Source organism: Chanos chanos, chromosome 5 (genome assembly GCF_902362185.1).
Source record: "Chanos chanos chromosome 5, fChaCha1.1, whole genome shotgun sequence".
Taxonomy (NCBI): domain Eukaryota; kingdom Metazoa; phylum Chordata; class Actinopteri; order Gonorynchiformes; family Chanidae; genus Chanos; species Chanos chanos.
This window is the reverse complement of record NC_044499.1, coordinates 4,206,264-4,228,763: the sequence shown is the minus strand read 5'-3', so window position 1 is coordinate 4,228,763 and position 22,500 is coordinate 4,206,264. Positions and strand designations below refer to the sequence as shown.

Sequence of the window (22,500 nt, the reverse complement as noted above, 5' to 3'; positions counted from 1 at the left end):
GTTTGGTCAACGTAATACTCTTCCCAAAAGCTCTTACTTCATCAAATCTTTCAAAACACCTCAGCACAACATGAAAGGGTACATAAACTAACTAGTGTTTCTGAATCTTGGGAACAAGAGCAGAAATTATGAATTACCTCACACACACACACACACACTCACACACACACACACACACACACTCACACACTGCAACATTTTCTGTATAAAGTTTCATTTCATGTCCAGAGGACAATGATCTGTGATGAGTTCATGCGTGTTCGGCTGTTGAGAGTGCGGTATTGTTCATACTGTACATGTGCGTCCCAGTGAGAGCGAAAATTGATGTTCTGAAGGGTTTTTTTTTTTCCCCCTGATCTCACTGGTTGACATGATGAGGAACTGCTAGGAAAGGACCAATTACTTTAATGACAGGAAGAGAGGATCTTCAGTGTCTGCGCCCTGTCTCAGCACTGCCAAAACCTCCAGTCTTCTCTCTCTCTCTCTCTCTCTCTCTCTCTCTCTCCCTCTCTTTCCCTCTCTGTTTTTTCCTCTCCCCTTATTTTTCTCTCCGTTGTCTCCCTCCCTCTTTCCGACTGGTTTCCTCCATGGCGTTTGAGGACACTTTAATGTATCTGCAGACATTTTTTCTGTATGTTTTCATGATTGGATCTTTTCTTGACTGGCTCCACTGCTTCTCACATTCATTATACAGACTGGACATACTCTGCCTCTCTCTGTCTCTGTCTCTCTCTCTCGCTTCTCTCTCTCTCTCTCTCTCTCTCTCTCTCTCTCTCTCTCTCTCTCACTCCCTCTCTCTTTCTTTCCCCCTCCCTCTCTCTCTCCCTCTCTCTCTCTCTCTCTTTCTCTTTCCTCATTGCTTCATCTGTTGTTATATCCGTTTCCTCTTTAATTGCCTTAAACAGTCCCTAAAACAGTTTTGACAGTTATGTGAGTAATGGTCTCACCAGCAGCCCTAGATGCTGTCTTTTAAGATCGAGCATGATATCTGCAGATGAATCTGATTTAATCTGACAAATCAGTCGACAGATTCCTTAATCCTCGGACAAGACCTCTCCAGGCTTTTCCTTAACGGCAAAGCCACAGGCATGTGCGTGAGAACAAGAAAGACGTGTATGACTCTATTCCAGCTACGACAACACACTAGACGACCTCAAAGGGCAGTACAGTGCAGTACCTCCTAAACTAAAATATTGCTTGTTCAACAGTTTTTTTGCTCTGGATATGGAGTTTGAGGATCAGCAGATGATCCCCTGATGTTGTCTATGAGTCAGAACACAAGGCTTGCCTGGACCTGAGACCAAGCTGTGTCCAGTCAGTCGAACCGTCCCATCTCCCCCTTTCATAGTGACTCACCCCAAACCACTCTTCCACATCTGTCTCTTTTAATCACCCTCTCTGTTCTTTTCCTTTTTTCGCCCAGCCTGGATCCCCTCTGTGCTGCAGGCTTACGGAGGTGATGGGGTTGAAGCCCTTTTCTCTGGGGCTGGCCGCAGCTCCTCCGCACGTCTGCGTTTGCCTGTCGTGCCGAGTTGGGTTTTGCTTAATTGGCCGCACAGTGTGCTCGGAGCCAGGGTGTGGGGGTGTGGGGGGTGTGGGGGGCGTGGGGGCGTTGCCAGGTTGGAAGACTGACCCGAGCCAAGTATGCAGGGCCCTGGATTCGGGGGCTCCGTCAGCCTGTTTGGTATTCATGGGACGAGTCCGAGCATGGAGGAGAGAAAGAGACGAGATTAACAATGCCAGAATGAGGTCCGGCAGTACACACACACAGACACACACACACGCACACACACACACACACACACACGCACACACACACACAGACACGCACACACACACACACAGACAGACACACACACACACGCACACACACACAGACACGCACACACACAGACACACACACACAGACGCACACACACACACACGCACACACACAGACACACGCACACACACAGACGCACACACAGACGCACACACACAGACGCACACACACAGACGCGCACACACACACACACACACACACACACACACACACACACACACAGGCGCACACACACAGACGCACACACACACACCACACGCACACACACACACAGACACACACACACACAGACACGCACACAGACACACACACACAGACACACAAACACACACACACACAGACACACACACACAAACACACACACACACACAGACATGCACACAGATACACACACACACACACACACACACACACACACACACACACACACACACACACCAACAGACTGGACCCAGTCAAGTGGAAAGGGGCAGAAAATTGTTTCTGGCGAATCGACGACCCCGCTGGGTCCAGCAAGCAATGGCTCTTTTTTTCTTTCCCTCCCAGCCATGGTCTGAAAAGTCCTCAGCTTTTTTAAAAAACACCTTCATTTCTCTCTCTCTCTTGCTCTCTCTCTCTCTCTCTCTCTCTCTCTCTCTCTCTCCCTCTCTATCCTTTTTTTTCCCTTAACGGAACACTAGTGGCCGTGAAGGCCGAGCTGCATGGCTACCATCGTCACTTTAGCTTTCATGGCTTTTTTTTTCTTTTCTTTTCTTCCATTGACATCTTCCCTGCTTTTTCAGAAGTTTTCCACATCTGAAGACCCTAGCAATAGTTCTCCTTTTTTTTATTGTTTTTTCAAAGTTTTAGTCCAGAGATAAAATAACACGTCATAGTAATCGACATCAGCCTGAGAAGAAGATAACATGGTGTATAATATTCAGTAACTAATGAGATGTGAAACATCGAATTCCACCCCACCCCAGGGTCAAGGTAGAGAAGGGAAAACGAAAAAAAAAAAAAAAAAAAAAGCACCGAATGGGAGGGTAAAATATAATGCGACTGCGAAGAAAAAAAAAAAAAAAAAGACTGGACACATTCTCTTCACTTGAGGTCATCTGCAGCAGCGGAAAACACTGACATGGATGTTCTCATGTTGTATGTTGACTGAGGTGAATGGTTTCTATTTGGCTAAATAACATAGCCGCTCCTGTTTAGCCTTCACCTCAGCATCTGGACTGGACCCTGTAAAGAACCGCGGCATCCCGAGAGGGACGTCCGGATCCCCTCTAAAGGTCCCGGTGAACTCTCTTTGAGCGTTTCGTTTGATTTGCAGTAGTTTGAATAGATGTGTTCACGTACGGCCCGTCTGTCCGTGTGTCTCCCTGCGAGGGCGGTGATTCAGAGGTGATAGCAGAACACAATAATGAATGGAGAATGGAGATTCCAGGGCCACATAGACCTGAGACACGTTGGTCAAAGTCTTAAAGAAGCTTCACATCTGCGGGTTGGCCTTTATCCAGGGAACGTGATGGTTTCACATTGGGGTGCATCCTGGAGAGCCTAGCAGCTGATTCAGGATCAGCTCATGTCTGATGGTGGTCTTCTGAATATCGATCTACAGGTCTGATGTACAGGTACCCCCCCCCCCCCCCCCTCCCTCCCAAGAAAAAAAAAAAGATTCAGGCAAACTATAAAGCTCGCAGAAAGAAAATTTGTCCTCATCAACACATTAAGATGTTAACACCCTTTCCAACATGAATGCATTCGACGTCTTCATCAGCCCGTTGAGTGGTGAAGGCTTGGAGGTCGGAACAAGGTGAAGTGAGCGGCCCAGTTTCACGTAGTGTGGAAGAGAAACAGACGCTCTCAACAGTCCAATAGGTCAGGACCGTATTCTGACTGCGTATGAAACTACCGAGTTGGTACTCAGGTTGCCATTAAAGAGAATGACAAAGGTTGAGATTCTTATAGGGCCGGCCTGTGTGGTGACAGCCATTATAGAGTTCTCATCACTAAAATTAGGCAGTGCCAGATCACTCTTGGACTCCACGGAGAGATTTCATTGATTTCTGTGTCCTTTACTCCCTTGTATAATGGACGTAATGCTTTTAAGAAAAGGATTACTTGATTAAAGTGGAGGTATTCTGAGAGATATGTCAAACCTTGGCTTGAACGCTCGCTTTGATGAGATGAACTTACCCTGCCAGGGACAGTGGTGGAGTGGGCTGCTGGTCCACGTTTTTTTTCTTTTACATTTTCCAAGGAAAAACCTAAAGTTTTTAGGGAAAAGCATCTTGAAACGGTGAGTGACTGGCTTAGATTCCCTAATATGCAAAGCTATCCTAAACCTAATGGAAAAGGAACAGTGTATGAGGTACGGGTCGAATTTTCCAAGGATTTCTATCTGTAATCCGAGAGCTGCCCGTACTGGTCCAGGACCTCGGGATTATGAGGGAGTGACGAGACAAAGTCCAAAACATACAGAAGTAGATTGTCCGTGTACAGGGAGACATTGTGTTCAAAACCACGCGGTTCTACAGCCCTAAAGCGGAGTGAAGCCCTTGACAAGGGTCCAGCAGTCTCAGTGAACAGAAGGTGGAATGATGGACACCCCTGTGTAACGGCTCCAGTCGTAGGAAAGCAATCACACTGCTTGTTATTGATGGTTACTGGGACATTCTGGGAGATTCATAGAGTAATTTCATTGTGGCATTAATTTCTTTGTTAAATCCAGAGCTTTCAAAGGTAAAGAATAAATACTTCCACTCCATCTGGTTGAAGGTCTTTTTTTTTTACCTTCAAGCGACATAATTGTCTCCGTGCAGTTTGGTAGGGTAAAGTAGATTGGTTTTTCTCAACTTCAGTCCTGGGGGCCCAATGCCCTGGACATCTTTGTTTTAACTCTTCATTACCACAGTTGATTGAGCTAATCAAGTGCTTGATGATTAACTGATTAGTGGAACCATGTATGTCAGTCTTCAGTTCAAATAAAGACGTGCAGGACAGTGGGCCTCCAGCACTTGAATTGAGAATTGCTGTAGTAGATGACAGGAACCGATGTTCTTTGACTATAAACCACAGATATTTATCCTGTATGAGTCCTGTTCAGTCCAGCTCTCTGAAGATGTGGTCGAAGAGACCTTGAATAATAATTCAAAATCCAAAGTCAGCAAGGGTATTGAACAAGTGCAAGGCACATAGAAAAGTATTGTTATCTTTGTCAGCTAAAAAGGAAACAGATGCTTGCCCTGCAATTGCAGGGAGATGAGTAGATGAAAAAGGTTCGTGAAGCACTGCTCAGAATAAGAGAGCCAACGGAGTTTGTTTTTTTTTTCTTTTTAATGAATTGGTGAACCCATCAAATTCTTGTTGTTGGTTTTTCTTTTTCTTTTTTTTTTTCCTCTGTAAATTTAAAAGCCTTTTGAATTTCGAAAGACGGAAATATCCAATCTGAGATTTCGCTCAATGGTAACAGTGGGAATAATTACATTCTCAGAAAGAAAGGCCACGCGGGAGACAGAGCCAGAGCTGTGCTTGGACCAGTAAAGGGTGGGGTGTAACTCTGAAAAAAGGGTTTATTGATCTCTTTGTGATCCGTCTGGAGTTTCTCCATATGGGAGTGGATCCTGTTTGTCGAGCTTGGCCAGTGAACAGTTTTACTTGACCTGTACCCAAAGTCATGCGTATGTGGCCAAAGGTTTATGACATACTGTTTGCTTTAGCTTTGGAGTCGTAGGATTAACGTAGAGGAATGAGCAAAATCAAAATCTTAAAAAGAAAAAAATAAAAATAAAAGTTGTTTCTACAGCCAGTGCAGTTAGACATACAACACATACGGACATTAACAAAAGACGAACAATACCTCAGACATTTACAATACGTGACGTCATGAAGACATATTCCAAGACATTTCCTCATTACTGCAGGAAAAAGTTCAAAGTCGCTTCCTCAAGAGTGCATGTAGGGAAAGGCATTATACACAGATAAACATACAGAGTCAAAAGTGGTAAAAGTCTTTCGGCTAATGAGCAGTGAGAGGGCCAGTGGCAGAGAGGGTTTGCTGAATTTCCTCTGCCTTTGCCTTTAGGGTACACCATGAGATGAAAATGAGAGGCTGCTGGCTAAAGCAGTGAATTGGGCTAAAATAGAGCCCACATACTGATTGTCAACAAGAGGGGGTTTTGCGGAAAAGAGGAAAAGAGGAAACATGGACGGAAGGTTAAGGAGAAGAGGTTAAGACAACAATGGACGGATCCAATTCAGCTGAAACAGTCTTGTGGTGGTTTTTTTTTTGTTTTTTTAAATTTGGTTATAATATTTTGGTAACAGTCTGGTTATTTGACAAGATCCGCGTGACCTGCATAGATACGGATTTCTGAGCCCTGGGTCGGATAAGCAGATCTTTACCCTCGTCTGCACGACGCGGAAATGGTGGATGAATAGAAAGGAAAGCCGCTTCGTCTTCTGCTCAGAACAGCGATCCGGCTCTGACTTTTTCCTTAGGCGTCAGCTTTGAGGATCTCTCCCACGCGGGATTCAGTTTAAAGTCATGGGACGATCGCCCTTAGTGTTCTCCTGTAGGCTGGTTATATATGAATGTTACACCTCCGTAATCTGTTTTCAAGGTCATCCGTCTCGCGTCCTAGCTAATCACTCTCCTTCGCTAAATTGGCACACGAGGCCTTCGCAGCGGTTGGTCGAGTCTGAAGGTCGTCCAGTGACATTTCCAACCCCCGTGGATGGTCTGGTCGCCTCTGGCAGCCACAGGTCAGATAAGATCTCCGCAGTCAGTTTTACAATGATTCATTCTACATGTCAGCTAAATCTCTTACTCTTACGCCACACAATGGAGTTGCTAGCTGCAGAGGAAGTAGGTAGTAGATAGTTACAGGTAGATGGCTTGTCATATTTCTTGTCCGGAGTTTTGCACTTTTTTTTTTGTCTTTTTTATGCCTGACTTCACCATGTTGAAGTAATTAAAGTTGACCCTGGTGTGTAGAACAGGTATAATCGGAGATAAACAGAACACCTATGAAGAAAACGCCCACTCTTCCATTTTCCGAACTGCAAACTGTGTTTTTAATACATCAGTATTCGTTGTCGTAAAAGGAAAAAAAAAAAGAAAAGAAAAAGAAAATGTTTTTAGAAAAGTTCACTTTTCTCTCTCTCCAAACATCATAACTTTAAGAGCGTCCAGTAGCCCCTTTCCTCATTTTGCAGGCAATGGTGTGTTGCAGTGAGTTGTTTTTAGAGGAATTATTATGACGGTGTGGTTTTTCACTGGGATGTTACCCTACGAAAAAAGGGACTGCGGTTGGCATTCTCGACCCCATAGCGTGCTGCGTTATGTGTTTTCACACGCACGAGCACACGCACACGCGCACACACACACACACACACACACACACACACACACACACACACACACAACCACACACACACACACACACACACACACATACACACATAGACTGGAGATCATATTTTAGGGGTCTGGAAACCAAGTATATGGGTTCCCACTGCCATGACAATGTTGGCTGCCTTCGTTTGAACGCTGAAAGGAAGCCATTGACCGTATTGCCAGGGTGGGGGGGGTGTGGGGGGGAGAGGGGGAGAGGGGGAGGGAGGGAGAGTCCAGACTCTGCTGAAACTGTAGAGGTAGAGATATATCCTCTTACACCTCTGTGGTTCCAGCATAGTGTGTTTGGAAGACTCAACCCCCTCGGAGATCAAGTGTTAATTCACTTGGCATGTAGGCCGGGCTCAGATGACACCAGGTCACTTTGGCAGACCATGCCTGGGTGACGGCGACAGTGTGGAGGGACGTGTGTGTGTGTGTGTGTGTGTGTGTGTGTGTGTGGTGGGGGGGTTGAAGTTTTAGAGGGACTGTTTAAAAGAGCGGTTAGGGACTATCATTCCCCGCGTGTCTTTTCTGATCCGTTGTCTTTCTCTCTATCCTCTGTCTCCCCTCGACCCCCCCCCCCCCCCCCGCCGTGGATGTGTTTAGAGGGGAGAAATGGGTGAGATGTCAAACTGACACGGGTTCAGGATTCGGGAGTAACGGGACCAAGGAGGCCGAGATAAGAGGACAGAGGGATTAAGGAGGAAGTGCGGTGGGATGAAACTGGATTAATTATGAAATGATGTCAGGGAGTGAGTCTGTGAGGGAATATTGCAGGGGGAGTGGGGGGAGCGGGGGGGGGGGGGGGTGCGGCAGTGGGTTGTATAAGAGTTTAAATAAGACAAAAGGGATATAGAACGGAGGTTAAAGATGGGGTGACGTAAGTAAAGGTGTAGTATGGAGTTCCCTAGTTCTTCCTCCTCATCTGAGGCGATGATGTGTCTTCATTCCTCTTGGTTCTCCCCTGGTTTTTCTCTTTCCATTTTACCAGCGTGGCACAATCTTATCTGTCATAGTTATTCAAACTGACCTCAGAACAGCAGGGAAAGTGTGATTTGTGGAGCGTGATTTGTCAATGTGCTATGCGCTCCCCTTTGGGCTTGGTCACCCAGAGATGATCTGGGATCAGTATGAATGTGGTTGATGGGCAGCAGGGGACTGGGAGAGCAGACACAATGGCAGTTTCCAAGTCAGATATTATTTCAGTGCCTTCAACGAAAACAGATGTGTGTGTGTGTGTGTGTGTGTGATTGTGTGACTTTTCCTGATTCATGGCTTTCATCATGTTTGAGGGTAAATGACAAGAAATTATTTTGAAAAAAAACCCCCAAAAAACGTGAATTCGCAAGACAACAACAACAACGACAACAACAGTAATAACAGTTCAATCGTAGACTGATACCCTGATTATGGAATTTGATATGCAGTACTACCTTATTTCCTATGAGGTTTAACTCAGAACTCTAATTACGGTCTTATGATGGAATTTTAATAGCAGACTGTGCGTTGAGATAATGAGAACAAGACTCACGAGACAGTGAAGGGTTTTCCATCTATAAGGTTTCACAAGCCCACAATGCAAGGGAGGGTGGGGGGGTTGCAAGGGGGGGTGGGGGGGTTCACTGAAGGAGTGCGTTATGTTTTAAAGGTTTGTCTGGCTGAGGTTCCCTCCGTTCTTCTCTGCCAGAGAACGGACGTTCAGCCTCTTCAGCAGGTTTGCTCTCCATTAGCTGATTTGTCTCTTCACCCCAGTGATGCAGAAAAAAAAAGGTTGAGAATTAAAAAGAAGGAAAAAAAAAAAGAAAAAACCCTGTCTTGCATCTCTGACCTCTCTTTTTGGCAATGCCTATCTCTCTTCTAGTTTTGCTGAGCGTGCAGATAGACTTTCCCCATGTCTACGACACAATTATACCTTAAACATGCAAATTTATGTTTTAAGGAAACTATTAAGCGGACTTTGGCCATATGAAAAATTTTCACAGTAATTAGTACTGAAAAACGGAACATGCGGGAGTTTGCTGAGGATATAAAACGAAGTAGGTTATTTCATTTTATGTCCAGCATCGTCCCTGTACTTAAAAACATGGCAAGTTGTACACTGGATTATCTGAAAGGTCCTGACAAACAGGCTGTACACGTGAACAGTCAAAAGTGAGACCTTGACCCGGGCGATACGAAATGAATCTGCAACTTCGACATTTTATATGAACCATACCTGTGGCATATCTACACAGCATGCAATGACAGATTCAGATATGCAAAGACCCACTGAAAGAAAGAAAGAAAGAAAGAAAGAAAGAAAAAGAAGATGAAACAACATTGAACTGTGACCACTAAAACCAATGATTGGTCATGTTATCTTCACCAATGGGGATGGAACAGAGACAGGAAGATAATCTCATTACTGATGTCACACAATATGAGGCCAGAGACGCCCTACTGTTAGCCTTGCTTTGTCTCCTCTCTTTTGTCCTCTCCAGCGATTTGTTGGTAAGTCGTCACCTACACAGTGCTCCCTCGATTCTGTCTGAACTGTGGTTTTTGGTGATGTATTCCTTTGAGTGAATTTGTGATGAAACATGCTAGTTTGTTTAAAGTCATAGATTAAACATTGTTTAAGGTTTAAAACTGATCTTGCTTTATCATGTGTACACGATTATATGTCTTGATTAGAATATGTTATCGTATTTTGTGTTTTCTGTCTGCCTTGCTAATTGTCAATAATACTCTGGTTGGATTTTTAAATAACTTAAATCTTTAATTCTCCTTGGAACACTCAACATATCATCCTTTTAAATTTGTTTACAATGACAGTTGGAGAGACAGTGACATCAAATGGTCCCAAGAAAACGTCCGTTTTCGGGAAACCATCTTGTAAATCAAACGCGAATGATCGAATCATGGCAAACAAGAGATGGAGGAAAAAAAAAAGAAAGAAAAACTGAATCATAAACGCAGTGTTCTGTCAAAAATCGGAGCTTCAATAACTATTTATAGTGAAATGTGGGAGCGAGAGGGGATGTTTCTCTTTAATTAGAGTTGAGATCATTTTGAAGTGAGGAGAGAGGGATGGGGTGGTAGGAAAGATAAACACTGGAGATGAGAGGATGGTGGGGGGGGGGAGTCACTTGGGGCCAGTGAATGAGGGGATAGGATCAATGGTGAAACAGAGAGAGAGAGAGAGAGAGACAGAGAGAGAGAGAGAGAGAGAGAAAGAGCGAGAGAGAGAGAGAGAGAGAGAGAGAGAGAAAGAGAGAGAGAGAGACAGAGAGAGAGAGAGAGAGAGAGAGAAAGAGGGCGAAACGTTAGATGACAGTGGAAAACGCGAGGAGGCAGAGGGAGGTGGGAAAAGACAGACGAGAGAGTTTGACAAAGTAAACGAAGAAAAGGATGAAATGAGGAGACGGGAAAAAAAAAAAAGAGAGAGAGAGAAGAGAATGGGTAAGAGAAGAGCAGCGTAGACGATAACCGCGGCCGAAGGTCAAGACACGGAGTGAAATGAAAGAAGAAAGAAACCATTAAAAAGAAAAGAAAAGAAAAGAAAAGAAAACAAAACAAAACAAAAAGAAAAGCGCAGAGACGGATTTGCAGAGCTAGCAGTGAGTCAGCGCGTTTTGGGAGAAAACACCAAAATTCCCACGTGTTGAGGTAGTCTGAGGGTTCTCAGACAGGAGTGGAACGAGGGGTATGGGGAGGGGGGGGGGGGTGCTCTAAATGTAGCCAGGCCTCTCAGAGGGCACGGAGACTTCCAAACCACAGGCTTGGCTTTGGGGGGCGGTGGGGGAAGCGTTGCTCTCTGCAGGGAGCAATGGAAGAAGGACCAGGGTTTTTTTTTTTTTTCTGCGCACTTTGTAATGATGTCATGTTAACACCGTTCTCTTGGTAACCTGCTACACTAAACAAGTCGTCACACATAATCTCTCCACCACACCATCGATTTCACAGTTTAAAAATGCAAAGGCAAGCAGTCAAGCACTCAAGAAACTTTTATGGTGCCTTAGTAGATAAATATAGTTTACAGCTAAAGACATGAACATGCGATCCCAGTGTTACTCTTATATGCTGTCATAAACAAGTTGGGTTTTGCCGTAAACTGATTCATTTAGAATGCCAGCTAACTCAATCTGCGATGGACTGGTGACACGTCCAGGGTGTTTCCCTGCCTTTCGCCCAGTGAGCACTGGGATAGGCTCCAGCACGACCCTAATTAGGATAAGCAGCTTAGATAATGAGCGAGTGAGTGAGTGAACTAACTCAGTGAATGTGAATATTTACCGTGAATTATAATTCATATACCAGCTGTAGCAGGGTGGCACAGTGGCGCAGTAGGGCGCCACTCAGCAGGTTTGATTCCTGGACATGGATGTTCCTGGGAATGTGCTTGTCTGTGTGTCTGCCCTGCGACGGACTGGCGACCTGTCCAGGCTGTTTCCCCACCTTTCGCCCTGTGAGTGCTGGGTTAGCCCCCCCCCCCCCCCCCCCCCCCCCCCCGGCTTGGAAAATGAATGAACCAGCTGTAGCTAAACAAATGTCATCCACAGTAACGTCACCAAAACTAGTAACCGGCAGACTAAGTGATAGCATGGCTATAAGACTGTCATCATTTGCACAGTAATTCACTGAAAGATGCTTGGAGAGGGCCCCTTAACAAACACTTAAGAATAAGAAACATGTCTTTAAAAGCTCATTGAAATGTCCCCCCCCCCCCCCCCCAAAAGTTTTACCCTCTGTCTCGGTAACAGAACGGTTCCAGAGTAAACAGTATATCTAATGAACTGAGAACATTCACAGAGTAGCTGTCACACAGGCAAAATTTAAGCAATGACCAAACACCAAGCCCATGGAACAGTAATCTGTCAGCGTGAACTTACTACCTGTGTTTTTGCCAGTCGGCAAATGTGTAGCGTTTCTCAAACCTCACGTATGTCCATAAGTATTATTGTTTTTGACACCTTTGCTCTGAATTTTAGAAGCAGAAAAACTAGAGGGCCGGGGGTGGGGTGAAGGGGGGGGGGGGGGGGGGGGGGATTTGGCGTTGTCGGCGGTGCACTGTTGGCGCTAAAATGTCATCACCTCAGTCTATGGCCAGGTTTTACTAACGGGCAGGAATAATCATCCTTATTTCTAGTGTTACGATTGTTATCATTTATAATCATCATTGCAACCCATGTGTCCTTTATAATTATGCAGGGAATTGTGACTTCTACGTTCAGTGATTTGGAAGTGTTGGAAGATGAGAACTTGGAGGATAGCAATAAAGTGTTATTATGCTAAATTTGTTGGACCACCCCAAAGTCTCATCCCCAAAACAAAAAAAAAAAAGAGAGAGAGACAGAGAGAGACACACATTAACTTGCACTGGGGACAAAATCATCTGTTTTGCCTTATAGCTGTTTGAATGTATTTGTGTGTGTGTGTGTGTGTGTGTGTGTGTGCAGTAGCGTGGCAATTATACAGCCAACTGCAATGCAGTTAGTCAAGCATTGTGTGCTCTGGCAGTGGTGAAGCAGGGTGCCAGTCAGTTTGAAGGATGAGCCATTCTCATCGACTCCTCATCCAAGTGAGTCTCAGGGCCTGCTCAGAGTCACATGATACATCAGCATTTCATCCGAGTTCCATTTTTTTTTTTCTTTTTTGGAATTGCAGATAGAACAGGATGCTTGGGTACTTGTGACGTGGGCCATATCGTTTTAATTAACAACAGCGATGCATCCATCTGAGGATCCGTTGGCCCGGTTTGGACCCTTAAACTCGTTACATCTGACTTTTTAAAAATTTTTTTATTTTTTTTTTGCCAACGTTTCATTTGTATTGTCACTGGCAAGGACTGCCAAGCTATTGTTAATGATTTACACAAAGACAGATGAAGAAGAGCCTTTCTTTGACTGCAGCTGTCTTTCTGAAATGCTCACATTCCAACTATAAAGCTGTTCTATTACCCTCAGTTGGCCCTTTCGGAGCATAGTGTAATTCAAGATGGATAACTTTAAAGTAAACAACGATCTGACAATGTGTCAGCCTGTCCTTAGCCGTTCTGTGATGGATCTTGTGCTCCGTGGTTTTAATGGGAGTTAGAGACGGCGATGAAGTGAAGTTATGCTGATGTGCCCTCACTGACCCTCTCAGGGATGATGTCATCATTCAAAACTCTGAGTGTCTTATTAATTATCCCTGCTCTTAAAATGTGTTAGGGTGTGTGAGAGAGTGTGTGTGTGTGAAAGAGTGTGGTAGAGAGTGTGAGAGAGAGTGTGTGTGAGTGTGTCAGGTTAGAGAAAGAGAAAGCAATGGAAAGACAGGCTCTGACAATCTGTAAGTGTATCTTACTTTTCTTTTTATCTCTATAGAAAGCAAAGGAGTTAAAAGACTGTGGGAAGGCATTTCAGGTTAGTAATTAACGTAAAGAGAAGCGATGTTTTGAAGCAGGCTTTTATCAGAGAAGTGTGTTTCCTACACGAGTTTTTATGTAAATTGTTTCAGTTCAGGTCTTGGAAGCTAATGCATTGTGGGATTTGGCACAGGCTGGCAGAGGGGCCGATCTGTGAATTGAATTCTGATTGGGGGAGGGGATGGGCGAGGGGAAGTGGGGGGGGGGGCGGAGAGATGAATGCAAACCAGCACTGGACAAAGGGTTAGCCCTCACCGGCCTGTGCGCACCCACAATGCACTGCTGGAGGGGCCAGAGAGTGCTGGGAAAGTTCTTGTGCTTCTGTAGCTAATCCTTGGACAAATAAACCTGTTTGAAGGACCACCAGTGGACGGTGAAACAGAATACTCCCTCAGAGCAGGGATGGGATGGACACTCAGGGGCTGAATCCTTTGCCCTTTGCTCCTATCTGGCCTCAACCTGAATGGGGAAACACGGCAGTACAACACAGTCTCACAGAGTCTCAGATACATATACTTACACACATGCATAGGCACACACCCTCACACACTCACCCTCTCTGTTCCCACTCTCTCTCTCTCTCTCTCTCTCACACACACACACGCTCACCCTCACCCTCTCTTTTCTCTCTCTCTCTCTCTCTCTCTCTCTCTCTCTCACACACACACACACACACACACACTCACCCTCTCTTTTCTCTCTCTCTCATACACAAACACACATTCATACAGAACTCACAAACCCTGTACACTACTCTCCTTCCTAAACCAAGCTATTATGTATTACACCCCAAAACACACACACACACACACACACACATACAACCACAATCTGATTATACGCAACATTCACAAACTCATGTGCACTTTCATTCTCACATAGAAGTAGCCAAGACTGTGTAAGCCCCTGCTGTCGGCACACACGCGCGCGCACACACACACACACACACACACAAAGACAAACATGTATGCACAGTCCATTCATCCAGTCTGAAAACATCCTAGTTTGAATAAAGCATGTGTTCCTCTCTCTAAGACTTGGTCCCTGGAGAGAGAGAGAGAGAGAGAGAAAGAGAGAGAGAGGGGGAGAGAGAGAGAGAGAGAGAGAAAAGAGAGAGAGGGGGAGAGAGAGAGAGAGAGAGAGAGAGAATGAGAGAGGGGATCACTGGCAGTGACCAGTGCTACTGTCATTCCGAAGCCACTCACGTGAGGAATGTTTCAGACAGGATAGCTGAGATCTCAGAGATATTACAAGGACAGACAGGTGTTCCCTCCAGCCACAGAGGTCTCACACGCTCAGACCCGTCATGTCATGTCATATCCACGCACTAGCGGCCGTCCGGCGTTCAGCATTGAACAGTTGACTCGTGGAACGCTTCTGGAATGAAGCGTATTCCATAGTGCTGGAAACCATCGGTCGAGCTGTCAATAGGAAGATTGTCGGTACGGGCCGTCCGTCACGTGAAACGGATCTAGAAGTTATGACCTCGTTTCCCTTTCTCTGCCTGCGTTCAGGAAACCATGTGACGTGGTTTATGTTCATAGTTTGTATGTTTGTGTTTTGATTTTTTTTCCCCCCCCTTGTTTTTCTTGGCGTCTTTTCTTTTTTGAAAAATGTGTCTTTGTTTTGCTCTTAGTGTTTTGCTCCCATCCATTTATAGAGAGAAATATTTCACTGTATTGGCGTAGGGGTAAATATTGTTTCAGTTAAAGTACTTGGAATAATAGCATTGAAACTGACCCCTTGTTCAAGTGTCATTTCTTTTCTTTTTTTTTTTTTGAGAAAGAGAGAGTTTACATTTTCTCTTTTCTAAACACAATTTCTTCATTCTCAAGGAATTCCTGAACTGCACATCTTGAGTGGAAAAAAAAAAAAAACTTGCGAGAGGAATTGATGTTGGAGCGCTTCGGATAAAGAGCTAAAAGTTCAAGTGTCTGAAGGCACCAAAGCACTTAATTGTTTTAAATCCTTCGCTCTCGTTTTCAGCTCACATCATCTTGTCTTAAAACAAAACGTTTATGCGTTTACTCAGCGTTAGAGACAAAATAATGTTTCGTTTGGCTACAGATCTGAAATGAATATCTTTCGGTATTATGACTTGGCAGGCTTGCACTTGTGTGTGTGTGTGTGTGTGTGTGTGTGTGTGTGTGTGCTTTGTTGAGTGCTGCACTTAATGTCGCCAGTGTGCATAATCTGCTGATGTTATACTCAGAGGGTCTGTGCACATATACACCTTCACACAGAGACTAATATTACATAAGTTAATATAATAAATAAGATAATGTTTAATAATTAAAGAATATATATATATATATAGATATATATATATATATATAGAGAGAGAGAGAGAGAGAGAGAGAGAGAGAGAGATATGCATAACAGCATATTAATATGTGTATTCAGACTGGTTTGAAGAGATGACAGATGAAAGATGATGCCGTTAGCCCTAGAGAAAAGTTTCGGGGGAAGTTAAATTCACAATTCTAACAGGATCTTTAGCATCATAGCGTCACAGATTCTCACTGCATGCCAGTGTAAAGATTCGAAAAGTTTTGACACTCAGCTATAACAGTCAGTGGAGCGCACCAAAAGGGTTTATTTTAAGTCACTAACGGGCTGATCGTAAACAAACAAACAAACAAACAATCAAAAGAAACGGTTGAATCCGTCCTTTAAATGCAGTATGCCTTGGTTCCAAGGTGCTGTGAAGAGCCCTGCCGGTGACAAAAGAAATGGGTGCTGATCATTTCATTTCCTTTATTTACACAGAGGAGTCCATTCCCATGCTGTTTTGTAATTCTCAGGTCAACAAAACATTTACAATGGAAGATGTATCCATAAACAGCAAACAGTTGCAACAGAATTTTTATTTTTTTTTTGCAATGTTTTGTCCCCCTGGGACCCTGTGATGTGAACCTACATTTGGTGTGAACGTATTCATATGTGAACCCAAATGTAGTTTGAACTCAAAAGGAGGTTTGAGTGCAGCCCTGTTTTATAACACAGTTATAACAGTATTATAAACGTGAAAGACAAACAAAAAATACGTAAGGGGCTTGAATAATGTTCAGATTTGACAGCATGTGTGTGTGTGTGTGTGTGTGTGAGACATGCCAGAGATGCCATGTCTGCTGACTGTTGAAAAACTTACATAATACGTTGCACCCATAACATGAGGCCATGACAAGTTTCCACTGAGGCATGCTAAGCCTGTGAGTTGTTTGGCCTGTATGAGAGACCAGAACCTTCTGTGCCTTGTGTTCCACACAGATTAATCCACAGCACCCCAAACCCTAGACCCAAACCCTGGCAAAGAGGTCTGTCCGTCTGTACACGAGCCAGGCTACTGCTCTTTAGATACAAACACAAACACAGAGCACACACACACACATACACACATGCACGCAGAGAGAGAGAGAGTGAAAATGAAAAATGTGTAACACTGAAGTGAGATATTTTATAAGTTAAACAGAAAAACATTAACATTTACAGGTTAGCTAATAAATTGAGTGCAGTAAAAAAAAATCAACTGGGGTAGTTTTCATGTCCTTTAATCGTTTCTGAAAAACAATAAATTTTTGCAGTAGCAAAGTAAAAAGAAGTTTAATCATCGCGCCGGGAAGTTTTTGGCTGGAGTCAGAGAAATGAAGTGTGTTTTTGGGTAGCTCTTGCTGACGTGTGCTACCACCCGGCGTTCTGCGGGTGTTCCAGTCTCAGAGTGTTTTATGAGTGCACAGGCTTTTAGCTTAATGCATCAGACTTGGCATCCCTGCGCTGACGTCCTTCTGACACACTCCACGTTTCTCTTTGGGTTCTACCCTCAGAAGAGACTCAGCACAATGTGTGATAGCCACACTCTATGTGTGTGCGTGCCTGCGTGTGTGTGTGTGTGGACCAAAGAGTGGGTGAGAACTGAATTAGATAAGAAGACAGAAATATAGACGTAGAGAGAAGGAGAGAGAGAGAAAGTGATGAACTACAGGCCAGGGGTAGATGGATAGATGGATAGATAGATAGATGGAGAATATTTGAAATAAGGTTGAAAGATCCCCCTCTCAGGACAGCCGTCAGCAGTTGAGAGATAGTGTTTAATGCCACTTTATCCAAACACACCCGCAGTAATATCCGCTCCATGATCGCACGTTAAAGAGCGCCGGCAAAAAAAGTGAGTCGACTCGGAGCATGTGGCTGGGTCTTAAATACGGGAGCTCGGCTCAGCTCCCTATAGGTTTTTTTGTGTATACATGGGTAAACAAAGGATTGAAAAAAAAATTCTTCTACGTTACTTTTGAAGTAAGTCTGCTACTTAATGCCATAAAATTTGCCGTATGCTTTTCTCTCCGTGGGTTTACACAAATTCCCGTCACTCAAGCGCCAGTGGCTTGGACTCATTGTTGTTATTTTGAAACGTCCATTTAAATTCCAGTTTCCAGCACACATGTGATGACTAGACCGCTAACCCTTCCCCTCGGTGCGGGCGGCACTATATTTAACCGTGCGGCGCTTGGGTTCAGCTGAGCATCGCGTTTACAGACGCCTTGAATATTTTGAGCCACTGTGGTCGCTTAGCATAGCCATGTTTGCGGACGCTACGCGTTCGTTTGGCGCATTCTTTTGTTTTTGGGGTAGCTTGAAACAAGTGGAGGTTTGTCCTAAACACGTCCCCTCCGTGATGGATACAATATGGCAACGCCGCAGACCTTTGTTTGGTGGCGGCTTTGAAGTTTCTGTAGTGGGGTTTAAGCGCATCGGGAAGCTAGTGTAGGGCTACCTAAAGTATTCCCTGAACAAACACCCGACGAACTGTGCTCCAAAACTTCAGTAAAGAGCAACCGCGCTTTGGTATCAGTAGCCGCTTGCCAAAAATCATGTTGGTACAACTTCTGTGAACTTATGTGAAGAGAGAGAGAGAAAAAAACGAGTTTAAATTGAAATAAAGGCGTAATTGTACTAAGCTGACTTTAAATAAATACAAGTCTCAAGTCCGCTGTGGAGGATGCTTTTGATTAGCCAGCTCATACGCAATGGCAAGGCTTACATTCCTTTCCAATTTCCTGTAATTTTCTGTGTGTTTTTCCCCCAGTCAAAATCATGCTTATTTGTTTTTCTGTGCCGTAGATAGGACTATTTTTCAACTCTAGAGAAAAGAAAGAAAAAGAAAAAAAACTTTCTGATTACTGTTTATTTCTTAATTAAAATATCTAGTCGACATAAAAGTTTAATCTGACACAGCTGTCAAACCTCACGTCATTGGCTAATAACTCAGACAATACTTAAAACACAACAGTTTAAAAAAAAACAAAACAAAAAAAACGACAGTAAGTCTAATGGACCGTAACGCTTTTATTGTGTGTATCACATGGCTGTCGCTTTTTTAAAGCCCGTTTCTTCTCGGGCTCTAAAGAAGGGCTGTGTGTGTGTGTGTGTGTGTGTGTGTGTGTGTGTGTGGCTGGTAACATAGTTCTGATGCCGCAGGCTTTTAAGCCAATGAAACGTATTGATTGGATGATAGGCCGCTGCTCTTTCAGGACCTCTTCATTACTGTGGGGGGGTGGTTGCAGTCTGTCGATATCCGAATGAATATACAGATGATCATTAAGAGGTTCTCACAGAGCTAATCCCATTAGAGAGACTTTATGGGCTCTACAGAGACCGTTTGTCTCCACAGACCATCCATCACTGCTCTCTGCCACCCTGAACTCTAGCCCCCCCCCCTCTGTTTCTCTATCGCGCTCTACTGTCCTGCTCTCTCTCTCTCTCTCTCTCTCTCTCTCTTTCACACAAAATAATCCCAGAATCGTGTCGTATTCGTGTGGCTGGATTGCAGCTGTTCACTTTAAAGCCGTACTCTGTTCTCCGCAGGTGGATAAATTGTGCGGCCCGTCTACAGCAGATGCTCACACCACCCGGACGGCCACGACGACGGGGCTGCCGGTTACCACGGTAACCACCCCATCGCTAACAGACACCTCCGCTCCTCCCCGAGCCAACCTGTCAGAATCTCCGCTCCTGGCCCAGCACGGCAGACTGGCCCATTTGAGACGGTGAGAGTGGAACTTGTTCTCACCAGAACAGCAACTAACCAACGCAGGATTTCCAACTTAACGCGGAGCAGTAGAAATCCCAGCTGTCATAGATTTAACCTGAATTTTAATCATATATATATATACAGTATATATGTTCACTCATAACTGATCATTTTTATTACAGTGCAGTGCTTTACTCTGTGTCATTCCTTCAGTGGTATGAAGTATTATATGATTCATAAACAAAATTAATATACAACTGAATTTTAGTAAAACAAACACAAACACACACACACACACACACACACACAGGTGTGATGTCAGTCATCAAAACAGAACTGACTGTTGAAACGAAATGCCATTCAGGTGGGAGATGGGGTATCATAACAGAATTGACTGTTGAAATGAAATGCCATTCAGGTGTGATATGGGGTATCATAACAGAATTGACTGTTGAAATGAAATACCATTCAGGTGGGAGATGGGGTATCATAACAGAACTGACTGTTGAAATGAAATGCCATTCAGGTGGGAGATGGGGTATCATAACAGAACTGACTGTTGAAATGACATGCCATTCACGCAAAGCATCTTCCCCCCCTAGCTGCGGGGCTTATGGAAAGTTTTCAGTGGTGGTATGTACAGTAGTCCTGCACTCTGTGTGTGTGTGTGTATGTATGTATGCTTGTGTGTTTGTTTGTGTGTGTGTGTGTGTGTGTGTGTGTATGTGTTTGTGTGTGTGTGTGTGTGTGTGTGTTTGTGTGTTTGTGTGTGTATGTGTAGTGTGTGTGTTTGTGTGTGTGTGTGTGTGTGTGTGTGTGTGTGTGTGTGTGTGTATGTGTTTGTGTGTGTGTGTGTGTGTTTGTGTGTTTGTGTGTGTATGTGTAGTGTGTGTGTGTGTGTGTGTGTATAAATGTAAATGTCACTGCAGACTTTTCCCACAGCACAGACTCTCAGACTCTGTGGCTCCCAGAGTTAAGCGTGGGGCGTGCTGACCTATGCTAAAGGACAAATCACACTCAGACTCTCAGGGGGAGGGAGGCTGTCTTTGCATGCCTTCTCTGGGCCCCTCATCAGGCACAGGGAGGCAGAGTGTAGCCAAGTAAAAGAGCTTATGGTGATGTCACAAAGGAGAGCAGAAGAACATCACAAAGCGCAGTGATGTCACAAAGCAGTTTTTCACGTGCGCTTTTTACATGAGAGCTAGCAGAATGTTCAATTTTTGTCTGGAATGGACGGAACCCTTGGCAGCTGTCGCTTCCGTTAGAATCATCATTTAGAATGACCTCTCCTTCAGTTGCTATGCGACCAATGCAGATCTACAGTATCAGTGTAGCACGTGGAATTGGCGGGAATGCTGTTGTGCTTGGCACAGCATTGCGGTGCCCGCTAAAGCTGGCACAGCGGGTAATGCCGGAAAGAGTGGGGGCTGAGGGAAATGTCTGGATCAACCTGGACAGAGCGGGTTTCCTGTCTGGATATTCTGACCTTGATTCATCTCCAAATTAGTGCCAGTCCAATGCCCACCCGGCACTGGCCTGGCAGCACACACACGCGCTGGCGAATGTTTATGACCTCATCATCCTGTGCCACCGCATTAGGTCAGAGAGGCGACAGGTGACAGGAAATGCATGTAGACAGCATGAAATAAATCATTGGAAAAGAAAAGAAAAAGAAAAGAAAAGAAAATGAAAAGGGTTATGCCAAAGGTAAAAAGCCCATAGCATAACAGAATGAGTATTGATCGGGTTTCTTAAACCAGGGTGATATTAACTGTGTGGAAGACATTCCAGAGTATGACAAAGATGAATAGAATGGAGAACTGTGTTTGTAAGCGCCACCTGTAGCGCCACATTTGTCTGGCCTGTTTGTGCATGTGCATGATTTGACTTTTTTTTCTCCCAGGTCCTAACTTTTCTCTCCCTCTCCCACCTCCCCCCCCCCCCCCCCCCATGTTTTGTTGTCCTTGGGTTTTTCCAACTGTCTGTCCTGCTTGCATCCTCCTCTCCTGGACTGTTCCATTATCTTGTCCGGGGGGGTTTTGACCGTCCTCAGATCCTTCCCTCTGAAACCCTCCAAGAGCGATAAACCTAGAAGTCTGAAAAAGATAGCTCGGTAAGCATGAACATCCTGACTGCCTTTTCAGGTGCAATGTCTTTCTCTCTTTCTCTGTTTGACTCACTCTCTCAATCTAAATCCTGTCTTTATCTATGGAAGGATGTGTATGAAGGGCTACAGTCTCACATTGTGTGTGTGTCTTATGGATCTGTGTGTGTGTGTGTGTGTGATGTTATATGTGTGATGTGTGTGTTTGTCTTATGGATCTCTGTGTGATGTGTGTGTGTGTGTCTGTGTGTGTGTGTGTGTGTGTGTGTATGTGATGTTATCTGTGTGATGTGTGTGTGTGTCTGTGATGTGATATGTGTGATGTGTGTGTCTGTCTTATGGATCTGTGTGTGATGTGTGTGTGTGTCTGTGAGCGTATGTGTGTATGTGATGTTATATGTGTGATGTATGTGTGTGTCTTATGGATCTGTGTGTGATGTGTGTGTGTGTCTGTGAGTGTATGTGTGTATGTGATGTTATATGTGTGATGTATGTGTGTGTCTTATGGATCGGTGTGTGATGTGTGTGTGTGTGTGTGTGTGTGTGTGAGATGTATGTTTTTTTTAACCCTCCCAAAGACCCGCCTCATTCCTTTCCATCACCCGCCCACTCACTTCCTGTTTTGTCAGGCTGGAGACATGCTCGATGACAGAGACTTGATTGATTGGCTCTTCACTCAGCATGTGACCTCTGATGAACTCTTACACTCGAAGGCCCCCCTGCTCTCGTGGGTGGCCCTGACAAATGCCTGATCACATCCCGCTACAATCTGTCTAAG

General features: G+C 44.5%; 1 protein-coding gene across 1 annotated transcript in view; it reads left to right on the top strand.

Annotated features, from left to right (window-relative positions):
- The window catches only part of gpc5c (glypican 5c), a 117,709-nt gene that overhangs the window by 29,076 nt on the left and 66,133 nt on the right, over positions 1-22,500 (top strand). Inside the window, exons 4-5 of the mRNA XM_030773475.1 lie at positions 19,453-19,634; positions 21,672-21,731. Of these exons, the coding sequence (XP_030629335.1) occupies positions 19,453-19,634; positions 21,672-21,731 (242 nt within the window). The remainder of the gene's footprint in view (positions 1-19,452; positions 19,635-21,671; positions 21,732-22,500) is intronic.